The sequence below is a fragment of the Papilio xuthus genome, unplaced genomic scaffold (assembly GCF_000836235.2).
Source record: "Papilio xuthus unplaced genomic scaffold, Pxut_1.1 DF828780.1, whole genome shotgun sequence".
Lineage (NCBI taxonomy): Eukaryota > Metazoa > Arthropoda > Insecta > Lepidoptera > Papilionidae > Papilio > Papilio xuthus.
The window spans coordinates 267628-280499 of NW_013529869.1; the positions used below are offsets into that span (position 1 = coordinate 267628).

General features: G+C 35.4%; 1 protein-coding gene across 2 annotated transcripts in view; it reads right to left on the minus strand.

Moving 5' to 3' along the window:
* Eip75B (Ecdysone-induced protein 75B) overlaps window positions 1-12872 on the minus strand; it is an 84575-nt gene that overhangs the window by 41107 nt on the left and 30596 nt on the right. Inside the window, exon 1 of one of the 2 annotated variants that reach the window (XM_013326736.1) lies at window positions 4841-4994. The exons of the other annotated variant lie outside the window; for it this stretch is intronic. Within the exon in view, the coding sequence (XP_013182190.1) occupies window positions 4841-4967 (127 nt within the window). The 5' untranslated portion in view covers window positions 4968-4994. Of the gene's footprint in view, window positions 1-4840; window positions 4995-12872 lie in introns of those variants that run through there. 2 annotated transcript variants of the gene reach the window in all.

Genomic DNA, 12872 nt, shown 5'->3' on the forward strand with positions numbered 1-12872 from the left:
TTGTATTATAAATGAATAAGACGTAATCCAGTAACCGATAAATAAAAGACAAATTAATAAATAAAATGTCCATTAAGTTAAACACAAAAGAACATCTTAAGACGGCGAATGATAGAAAGAGACATCGGAATTAACACATTGATGTTAAAAGAGGACATATAATCCGATTTCCTGAGGAAGTGTATAAGTGACATTCAAATGGCCCGGAAACTTAGTTGAGGGTAGGGCGAGCGGGTTCGTCGACCTCGCTCCCTAGCCCACTCCGGCAATATTTAGAGCAAGTAGGCTCGCGTCGGCAGCGTTGCATCGCCTACCATAATCATCAACTTCAACCCATAATTGCGTGCCCTCTTCATATTTTTCATGTTAATACTGTTTTATTTTGATTTTCCCCACACATGAATTTTCATGAGTTAAATAAAATCCTATTTAAACTCTATGCGTATTTAATTACGTACTTTAGCTGAGATTTAAAAATCTATGCTGTATTTTTCAAAATTACAGTGTCTTGGTGTTAGTACAAACATTTTATTTTACTTATTTAAAACATATACTTTTGAGTTTCTGTATATGATATGATTATTATAGTGCATACCTTTTACATGCATTTCAGAGCTCTTTTTCTACAAGATGATGTATTTCTCTGATAAAATCAAGAATAATTTACATATAGAAAAGTTTTGATTTGAAAATCTCTAGTTGCATTTACAAAATGAACTATTCATAGAAAAAAGAAGCAAAAATTTAACAGTAAATATAATCATTATGTAAAAGACGAAGCTATATACGTAGCTCCATCTTTATTATAATTTTTTCTTTATTTGTTTTTGGTACAAAATTGTTTGAAATAAAATAAACAAAATATACCAAACATTTGTTTTATGCTAAAAATATCTATAATATGGGATTTTACAGCCATTAAATATATTTTCCTGACATATACTCATAGATTGTGTTACGTCATTCGCTGTGGTTAATCCTCAACAGTTAACAACTAATTTAACTCTTAACCAATGACCTAATTAAAGTTCGTTGCGCTCAATCAATATAGAAACTGTTTGTTAATACACAGGATAATGATTAATTGTGGTCAGAGTGAGCACAATATGACCGAGGACAGCACGAGTTGCGTTATGTAACGTAGCTTGCACTCTGTGACGTTTTGTTGCGTATACTATGCGCGAAATAGTTTCACGAATAAACTTAAAACACAAATACTTTTTTATATTAAGAGTTGTTTGAATGTTGTGTTTTCTTATTAAGTGGCTTGTATTAAATAAATAAAAAAAACTTAGATTTAATAAATATAAATTGTGTAGTAAAATACTCAGTCGTTGTACCTGTTAGATCGTACTTGGCAACTCACGTTTACTTATGATTAAATCGTATGGTCTATGCAAAACAATTCTAAGAACGCTGTAATATTTCGAGAGTTTGTTGAACATAAATTGATCGTCAACGTATAAAAAATGAGGCAACGATTGTAAGTCGCTCTAAAAAATGTTGCCAGATATTCCGTGTAGAGGAACGTGGTCAGGTTAGCGGGTTAAGAGGAAAATATTACGCGGAATGAAAAAATAAAGATGGCGGCCATTATTCACCGCGTGACGTCATCGTAACACTTTTGTGGTCTCTCGGACGATGAATAAATTGCTGCAACCCCATGCTCTAGTTTTCTATTTCGTAATTAGCTGAATTTTAATTAATTTAATCAAAATAAGTAAAATCAAATTAATGATAAAATTAACTTAACTGATGATTACGAATATTATTTTTATTAAACTAATTAATTCATAACGATGATGATTTAAAAGAAAATTAACGCTGTTTTTGTGGAACATAAATTTGAAAATGTTCCAAAGGTTTGTAAAGTAATTCGTAAAAAAAATATTTTAAGTGTTGTTAATTATTGCAAAGACTTTTGTCATTTATTTTTGAATGCAGAAAGAAGCGTTGAATGGGTTTTTTCCGCTGAGTGTGGTGGTGAGGTCCGCGCAGTGGGCCGCCGGCCGCGGATTGGGGTCAGGGCGGCGCGGCCGTCGACCCGCAGCCTCTCGCTCCCGCCCCGCCCCGCACCACCACACACCCGACACTACAGACACCATCACTTTGCATATCGTAGGACTGTCCGGGATTTGCCTACAATGGTTCTCAAAGCTTTTCCAAACTTTTACTTTTACATACTTTTATGACAGATAAACCAAAATTAAATAATAAGATATAAATAGAATAGTAAAGATTCCAATTAAATTGAACGAAAATTGTAAGTATGTTATTTATGACTTTACGAAAGTTACTAATATTGTGCTCAATTACGTCTTCAGAGAATCATTTCAAGTTTTATAATTGATCATCTAAATAACGGAATTGTATACAACATTTAATTTTACTTAATTAATTGAGATTGCCGGCGATTTTAGTCGCGAAGCGACTTATCTATGTCTCAGATGTTTGTCAAGATTTTCTAAGATGACAGAGCAAATCCATACAGCGAACATTTTGAAAATTAATGTCAGCCGTGTAGTCTCTGTGCCTGTACTAACTGAAGACTTGCGACGACGATTCAACTTTGTGTGTATGGAGCGCGCGCTACGTGATACTCGCGACGTAAATACTATTATATATTACTCGTGATTTACGTTTCCTTGACTACAAAGGTAAATAAGATTCTATTTTGTAAATAATATATGAAATACATCCTATTTTAATGTAATAGAATACTAAAAAAAATCGTAAAGAAAACCCAAAAACTTGTCCCATTTTCCGGACATAATTTGTAACCACTATAGTCACCCCAGTGCCAGTTTAAATAAGCATCCCTAAAAACTGTTGTCTTAAATTTTTCTGCATTTTCTTTGCTTTTCAAAAATACATTAAATAAATATATTATATTGCATGTTTAAATGTTCATTTGTAATAAGTAAAAGAATTAAATGAATTTAAATATTATTAAATATTAATGTAATTAACTCATTTCAAACTTATAAGGTGCGCTTCAAATAAATTGATGTAATTGTTTTGAATACGAAAAAACTTCAACCGATTTACAAAATTCCGCGTTCGATGTAAACGGTTATATCGAACCTTGTAACTCGTTTCAAAATCTGTGTAATTAACACAATAATTGTGAACATTGGTTTGCGTTGTGACACTACAGGGACGGATTTAGTGAGTCGGTGCGAGTTGGAACAGTTATTTGTGTGTGTGTTGCGCGGGGCGAGCGTGACCCAATTGTGAGCGGGTGAACGAACCCGGGGCCTTGATCGCAATTCTGAGCCTCGCCGCTCGCGCCCCGCCGCCCGCCGCCGCCTCCCCGCCCCGCAGGCCCCGCTCACGTCACACTCCTCATTGTTTCTATCTCTCGTAAAACTATTTTTTGACTTTTTGGAATTTTTTAGTGATTTTTATGACTTTAATATGATTGATAGAAATTAATATTGCAATTATTTATTAGTATGCGACATAAAGATTAATTTTTTTTCATATTTTTTTCCTAAAAAAAATGATTAAAATTACCCCATTTTCAAACAAAGGAATGTTGGTTACGTCTTATAATTTTTGTAAAAAAATATAATTTTTATAACTTAACAATTACTTTTACGCGAAAGTATTTTTTTATATTTGGTTGATTTTTAAAATTAAGGAAAGATGAAGATTAAATTATAAAAATATTATAATTATAATTATAAAAAAATCAAAGTTACTACTCTAAAATCATAGTAAGCTTAGTACTAGTAGTAATTAATTTTTAACCGTACTTATTGCTAAGTGACGTTCTTAAGCGGGAAAGAGATAGTCGATCGTAGTAAATGCATTGCGAAACGAATGTCGCAGCGGTAGCGTCGCGAGTGAGAGTGGGACGACAGTATGGAGCAAGGCTCCGTGTGGATATTATTAGAGTATCGGCGCTAGGTTATTCTGAGGCGACCCAGATACCGCGGGGCCGATGACCGCGGGCCCTCGACTGCGCGGCCTCCAAACTAAATGGCATTCGGCGATGGATCCACTTGCGAAACGGCGCGGCGCGGCGAGCTGCAAACTCACTCTCTTCGCAAATAATGCAATGCAGCCAACATTACTGATCTCGTTATTGCTGTTATGTTGTATATGTTCCCTTTGTATATTTAAATTTCTGTTTATTTTTTTTATTATATCTATAAATAGGTTTGTCAATAATAGATATTATTTCATGCATATTGATTTTTTAATTTGCATAGATTGAGCTAATTTACATATATTTTTTTATATGTTTTAATATCTATTAAATTGTTTTTCCTTCAAATTTTAATTGCTTAAATTATTTAAAATGCAAACTTTTTTCGCTAATAAGCGCTATGTATATGCTAGATTGAATGTTGTAAGAATTAAGACATTTTCATTGACTATTATGAGAATAGATATAAACTAAGATGTTAAAAGGAAAAATATTTAATAATGATGTAGTGCGATTGTGCCTATGTTGCGAGTGATGCTATGACTAGAGGGGCGCGAGGCGCGGGGTAGAGGGGAGCGGTGATTAGCGAGCGACGTCGAATATAGTCGGGAAGGCCGAGGGCAACGAACTCCGCTCGACCTAGATCCGCGAGTCGCCCCGCCGCCCGCGCCGCGCGCCTCACCCGCCTCGCAGGAAAGTGAAAAGGATCTAATTGTATGTACTACTTCAGTAATATTCAATCGTTGTATAACATCTAACAATGACTGATTACATCACGGAAATGATTACGGTATATGAAAACATCGAATATACAAAACATTACATTTCAGAAGTTACATGTGCACTGAAAAAAAAACAATAGTCTCGTAAACAAAGCGTTGACAGATGATAGAGTATCATGCTCACCTGCTAGGACTCTGCCAAGCAGGACATCAGCGTCGGCATCCGCGGCGTCGGTGCGCGGGGCGTGCGGGACGTGCGGGGGCTGCGGGCGGTGAGGACACTCGGTCACCGTCATGTTGGGGAGGCGCATGAGCCGCTCGAGAAGCGCGTGCGACCGGCGGCGGCGGCGGCGGCAACGACACGAATGGCGCCCGCCGCGCTCTACACCCGCTACGCCGTACTACGCTCCGTAGCGAACGCTACGCGCCGCCCGCCCCTACCGGCACCCTTGCACCGCGGGATACAAACGGGCTTCGAGCTACGAAATCGCTACGGGGATGTTCCGGTCCTAATTATTATGTGGATAGGCGTGCTTGGATAACTCAGTTAGCCGTGTGTAATCTCCACCAAGTAAGCTTTATGTCAAAAGCTTAACACTATTAGTAAATTACTTTATTAATCTCCAATTTTATAAGAAATATAATGTATTTATAATGAAAATTATTAATTTTCATTCATACAACTATTAAAAATGTCAAATCTAAGGCATAAGAAGAAAAATAGTTTCAGTTTATATCACTTTGCATTTATACCCACTCTATATTAAGTAAGAAAGGATATAACAATTATTTATTTGATTTTTTTAACGTTAAGGCAAAAATTACTTTTAAGGACAGTTATCAATATTTGTTAGGTATTTCCTACATACCTGTGTTTCTAATTTATTTATTAACCTTGGAAATTATATACAGAATAAAATATACTTATATGTACGTCATGAAGGCATTTCTAATCACGCAACTGTCCTCGAATTGGTGTTATCTTTTTGTTGAATCATTTAATAATAATGTCGGGTGTCGAAAGCGTCACGAGTGTAGATCGGAAGCGTCCAGCTCAACCCACTGAACTGAAAACCTAAATCTAGAATTGGCGAATCAGTGAGCGGTGAGCCAAGATTATAGGCCAAGGCGACTAATTTGCCGCGAAGAGTTTGGCCGCACCAATGCCGTAAATGTAACGGATTAGTTATCGACGTAATTTTGCAAATAATCTACGTAACTGTTGCTAACCGTCTACATACTATCGTGATTTTAAAATATTTTGGTATTAATAAATTCAATGCATTTATAAAATATTTTTATGTTATTAATATTTATAAATAGGCATAACTAATTATACATATTGCGCGTGGTCAGTAATACTAGTGTCGTGAATCCACCACAATTTTTAAGACATTTTGGTTCCTTTATAAGTATAATGACGTCATCGGTTCAAGGCCTTGTTTCACCACTATGATACACGGCCGTACTACAAATTACTTTGTAAAAAAAATGTTAATAATATTTACAAGTTGAAAGTGTTAGTAATGATATTGTCACACCTTTTTAAATGCTCAATCGTTAAGGAGGGAAAAGGTTTTATTGAGCTGGGTGAAATGTAAACAAAGAGAAGCTGTGTGAAAGCTTTATACTGAGAATTTATGTGTTGCGTAACTTCTAGGATTCTAATAGAAATTACGTATAATACAATCACGTAATATTACTAAGTATCTGTATCATGATTATCCATAATTATCAGGAGGTTTCGATACTCAGTTTTTTAACAACAATGACTCGCATTAAATGTAAAATTTTAAATTATTTCCAAGTAGCGTTTCGTAATTATGTTGAGTTTACAACCATCACATTGGCTGAAACAATAAAATGACAAATTGTTAACTTTATTGAAGTTCAATTCCGTAAGTTTCATTTTTATATTTCACATAGAAAGACAGATCTCATGGACAATGATACTTGTTCTTTATATGAACAATGCGGGTCTGCGGAGGTCATAGTTCGGGTTAAGCTGAAGCCGGGCAGCATCAGGTCGCGCTGACGTCATCGCAGGTCGTTCACCTCGCACCCCCTGCACCCGCGGCCCAGCTGCCTCTGCAACCCTTGTTCCATATTCATGCACCAATGATTTTAAACTCTACATCGACAAAGGCACCATTTGTTTCGGCTTTGAATAGAAAAGAGCAAAATATATATCTATATGTTTTCAATCTAAATCAAGATATTGAAAATATTATTTTACATTTTTAAACTAAACCTTACTAACTTAACAATAATTATTATATAATTGCGTTTATGTTCATGACGCCCCAATGTAGAACATATGCTTACGTTATACTTATTCTACAAACGCCAGACTTTTCCATAAATATCCAAAATAATTTAAATATAAAAAAGGAAATATTAAGTATTCTGTAAATATTTCATTTTACTACTAACGTAAAGTAATAAGTTAAAAATCACTTCTACTCTAAAATATATACAACTAATTAAAAGTCGATATTTAGAAGAAAAGCAATGCGTACTTTCTCTAACGTTCAAGCTAAAAATAAAGAATCCAAATAACAGAATTAACGAAACGGTAAAAGTCATTTCAAGTAATGTTTACGATACGTCTTACAAATGTTATGACTACCGCAACAGCGTGGTAAGACAGGCGGGCTCGTGCGGCCAGTTCAACAATCTCTTACGTCTGTTCAACATTGTTTACTCGCCGCGTAACATAAAGCTGACGTTCGAAGCTCGTTGAATGATAAATTAAGTTGTAGTCGTTTAGAACACGACTCCACGAGGTTCTTGACCTCGTAATGGAAAGTGGACCATAATGGCACACCACTTTCATTTTCGCGCAACTCTCACTGACGCGAGCCGAGATCGAAAGTGTACCACTTATGGTGGTGCGTGCGCGCAGCCGCCCCTCCACTGCCCCCCACCAATAAAGACTTTCCTACGCTATTGGACGCGCTTTCTTTCGATAGCGACGCCGCTTGAGTACTTGTGCAATTCGCTTTCTAATTGCATTGTAATCGGCGAGAGACCGAGTGATGTCTGTCAAACACCTACTCGCTCCACTTTCGAGACCGCTGGTTGTATTCAGAGGCTATTAAGATCGGCGACATGTCAATCAGTGAATGTCTCGCTAAATCATATACGAAGTATCGTCTTTATCAGGGCATCTATATATATATACTGCTTGTCAATCATTAATGAAGTCCAAGAAAAATTAAGGAGAACTTTCGTGGAATTTTAATAACTAGACTATTTCTATGATTAACACAAATTTTATTTACATTTCCTAGATACTCTTAAACTGTCTGTAAAGCACATTTAAGTTGTTGCTCTGCGTTTATTTTTAGACTCATTAGTATTTTTTCTATACATACTAAAAGTTACATTCGTGTCAATAATACTACCGCTGCTGTAATAAAGTAATTAAGGTTGTAACATATAGCAATTATAATATGAAAACATATAAGAGGAATGATGCACGTGTATAATTGCCACGACTGATTTTAAATTAACGCTATGCCTGTTTTGTACTGCAGGATTAGAATTAGGTAGTCAGACAATTATACATTTCAATTATTATATAAATTAAAATAAATTATATGTATGTCATTGTATGTTCATAAATCATTAATTTCACTCTTACCGTAACATAATATGTTAGCATTATTAGATTGAAGTAAGTAAACATTTAACACCCTCATTATCATCACCCCTAACTAAGGGTAGGCTGCAAGCCCCTCTGTGGGCCGTATAGTGATGATGATGATAAAACATTTAACCTAATTAACCAATATTTTGGGGGAAATTATAATTTTTAGAGGTTACAATCAAGCGGGATGTTTGCATCGTAAATTCATAAGGTGAAATTAGTCAACTACCATGGTTTTAATTGCGGACCAATTGCTAAACGTATTCTGGTTTATAGTGTGTGACGTAAATACCAATTTACTCGTACCATATACCAATATAGGTCTCAAGGTGACGCGCAATAGAATCTTAGTGCGTATAAAACGTTATTTAAGATTTAGTTCATACCAGTTTCATTTTTAAATTCGGCAGTTACCGCTATCGAAACATTGTTATCCTTTTCATTTCTATTGCATAAACAGAGACAGTAATATGCATAATATAAGAGTTTTAGCTCAGGAATTAATATTCAATTTTAAACAGAAAACTTGATTGTAAATTAAACAGAAATAATTTGTCTCATTTGCTTTTCAATCAGTTTTTAAAATAAATAGCGATGTTTTTGTAAATATGTTTCGTCAGTGGGAACCGGAATTTAATTGTATGTTTTGTATTGTACCAGAGCTGGTGTTTGGTAACGGGACGCGTTTGTTCAGGGTCGAGTTGGATCGTCCATAAAATTTTAATAGTTTCTTGTGAGCCTTGATTTGTGTAATTTACGACTTGCGTTCGCGTGCAATGCGTTTGTTTAAAGTCTTTTAAATTAACTTACGTCGTTATATTTAAAGTAAAATATATTTTTTTATTAATTATCGGGTATAATTCAAAGTTAATTTGCCTAGCTAGCAGCTTGCTTTAGTAATATATTATTTTCTCTGAATTAGTTCAAAATTTATTGTATGTCAAAAAAAAGTTTAAGAATATAATGTACTTTAGATTGAGTTAATTTCAATAAGATACACTGAAGTATACCTCTTGAATCTGGAATGATTGAAGATTTAACACAACAACAATTTAACATAAAACATTGAAGTGTTCCTAACATGTAACCGGAAACCCGGAACATTTCAAATTTATCAATATCAATTGATTGACTCAACGACCGTCATATAGCATCGCCTGGGATTTGATCCAGGGTCAATACATTTCGAGGCGAACTGGCTAACCACTCTACCACAGTGACTTTGAACTTTTTGGATTATTTTTTTTCTTCGTATAAATGTCAAGTACCTATATCACGAAATGTTTTGTATTCGATTTAATAACAACGACAACTAAATTGTCATAAAAAGGACTGGAATAAAATAAAAATTTCATTTAATTAAAATCCGTAACTTTCTTTAATTATTTTTTTTCAAGTTTCAGTGCGTGCGTGAAACAATCGCTTGCGGTCGTATATTGACCCGTGTGACCTTGTGATTAAAACAAATTCAGTTTATAATAAAATGTCGAATAAGTTAAAAGTTTATTAAACCGTGTTAGCGATGTATGTGGGTTGAACGTCCCAGTTCGAGCCACCCCGCGAAGCAATCGTATCAGATAAAACTTAAGTGTGTCGTCGTCGTGCCGGGATCTAGGTTTCGAGTGCGTAATTTTGTAGGTATGCATAAAATGTAAGTAGAAAAGTGTGTCAAAATGTAACGAGGGCACGAGCACGACGCTTGTTACCATTTTTTTTGCCTATCTTATACCATTGGTTAAGTATTTGGCAATTTCATATCAACTATGTGCGGTCCGTATTCTAATACCAGAAACCCCTTATTTGAAGATTAAATTGTGAGAATATACTATGAATGACATTTAAACACGTCGTTTGTAAACTCATCAGTTAGTAAAATGAATGTAAGCTCATGCCTACATACATTTTACTGTAAAACAATCAAGCGAACACGTGAATTTCTAATTTCAATATGCAAATAATATTATTTGTAATGCAACATTATTCGTAATAACCTAAAGCGCTGGGATGTCGTATGAATATTTAGGTTTGGTAATTCCTATTGCATATTACACATTGTAGAGATAATGCTGACTAATTAAATTGCGCATATTATGACTAAAATAACTCTGAATATGCATAGTTTTCCCGACACCGTTAAGGGAAAAGTATCGGCCTACATAGCCCGGACGGCGCAGCCTTGAGATCGCTGAATAAAATTGGCAATATCCTGGAGCCGCGAGAAGTCCGATTGGCGAAACCTTGCGACGTGCAAAAGTCGGTCGACGAACTCCCCAAGGCCAGGCCGCTGCCGCTTTCTTTGTTCGCCTGTCGCAACTCGCAACCCGCCTCCCAATTCAACCTCGAATCGCTTTATCAAGCGTTCACCCATCTAACTCGCAACTCATACAAAATGCCATACCTAATCTATGACTACACGACATTATCACGAAACTAATTCATTTTACTGTTTCTTTACCCGAATAGATATAAATATTAATAATCAAAATTGTTATGTACATTGACGCACCTGTCCAAAGATAATAAAATACTACAAAGCGGTTAAGATAAAAAATACTAGCGAATCCTTATGTACCTATTTAGCTTAATATAATTGGAGGAGTAAGTATGATTTAGTATTTACTTATATAATTTTCTTTAAAAGGAAATAAGTGAATGTTCCGAACAATATCTTTGAATGTTGTACCAATTTATGTTACAGAAATAACTAAAATTTTATATTTTTAAATAGGTATATAAAAATAAATAAAAGCACTCACGCCCATGACCCAGAAGGTAAGGTAGTGCTCATGAATTTTGGCAAGTTAACAGACCTCAATGTAAAGTAACGAAGTGTTTATAAATGTTTATAGTTAAAATTAAAAATAAAATATAATAACTATACTCACACAAATCCTAATTTGTTTTTAATTTCTAATAACTTATTTATTGCTAACTACTTTGGTATAATTTTACAGTCGCAATGCAAAAAGTCTTAAAGCGGTCTAGAACTAAAATCAAACTTTTGTGCCTTGTAAGTCCATTTTTAAGATGAATAAATACCGTTTGTACAATGATTGAATTTCAAGCTTTGTTAGGACCGATTAAAAAATCCTAACTTTCCGGAAGCTAAGGTAAAAAATCTACCTATTATATTTACAACATAGGAAGAAAATAACGTAAGCTTGATAACTGTAGATGTCATTTTTCAGTTTAGTATAAGATTTTCTTGAAAAGGATCGATCCCTTCTATACTAATGTACAGTCAGCTGCACAAATATGTGTATATTGACAAAGCTTCAGTAACTCGTATACGTCTTCGGTTTCAAAAATGGGATCACCTGTCTCTTCTTATACTTCCAAATATGAATACTTGCTATTGGTGACGTGCTTATGTATTTTTTAAACCATAGACGTAAACACCTTGTGATGTTTAAATGTTTCATATTTATATAGCTGACTGTACATACTATAATTATGAATACTGATTTTCTATGATGTGCAAATAATGTATTGCTTGATGTCTTTCAATATGGTAATGTCAACAGCGCTTAGTAGATCGTGTGTTCAATTTCTAAAAACATCAGAATGGTTATAGCCTGGGGTTATATAACGCGAGCAATTATGTGGACTAGTACCTACGTTATATTTACGTAAGATGAGTCTATTCAATTGCTGCCGTCTGCTGATTGCGTAACATACACGAACGCGCGAACTATTCTTTTTCACTTTTTCATCATGAGATTCCACTAATGCAACGTCAAAATTGTTATTTCAGATTTTAAGAGAAAATTACATAGATAAAACGTTGAGGTACATATGCTTTGGTAGTAGAAAACCATAGCTAACGCTTATGATTTGTAATTCTGTCCGTGTATGTCTAACCTATAGTTGTAAATTATGCATTCATATTGAACGGCAATGTATTATCCTACCACATTCTTAAGTTATTTGGTACATTGAACAAAATTTTAATTTTTCTATTAATAGAAACGATAAAAATAAAATTTGGTCTTTAAATATTGTACTTAAAAACGAAGTAGTCTTAAAATAAATTACACATTTGAGAAGACGTTAAATCTTTGTCGATTTACTTGTTTTACAATTCAGCACGGTGCCGAGTGATTGACAGTTGAGGCCATACGCTTAAATTCGCAGCTGGAGCGTCGTTTCGCAGTTATCGTAATAGGACCCATGGCCGTGTTGCAAAAAAAAAACCAGGCGCGTGCGCAGGTAACTTGCCGACTGGCTGGGCGGGGCGAGAGGGGGTACACTTTCACCTAGCGAGGCTGCGCGGGCGTCGACCCCGGCTGCCCTACTCCGCTGACCCAGTACTTACCGAAACACTTTCATTTCTTACGAGTCTGTGATTAGGATCGAGGATGTATTTAGCGTGTCGGTGAGTGGTCGTACTAGTGTTGCGAGAGAGTCGGAGTGCTGGGGAATCGGGATGCCGCGGAGACAGCGAGGAACGAGGTGCGAGTAGAGAGTGGCTTGACGAGTGTTGCGCAACGCTTAGTGAGAGAGAAAGTGCTGCGACCTGTCCTCATACTAATGAGTGCGAGGCGACAAGTCGGTCGGTGGAATT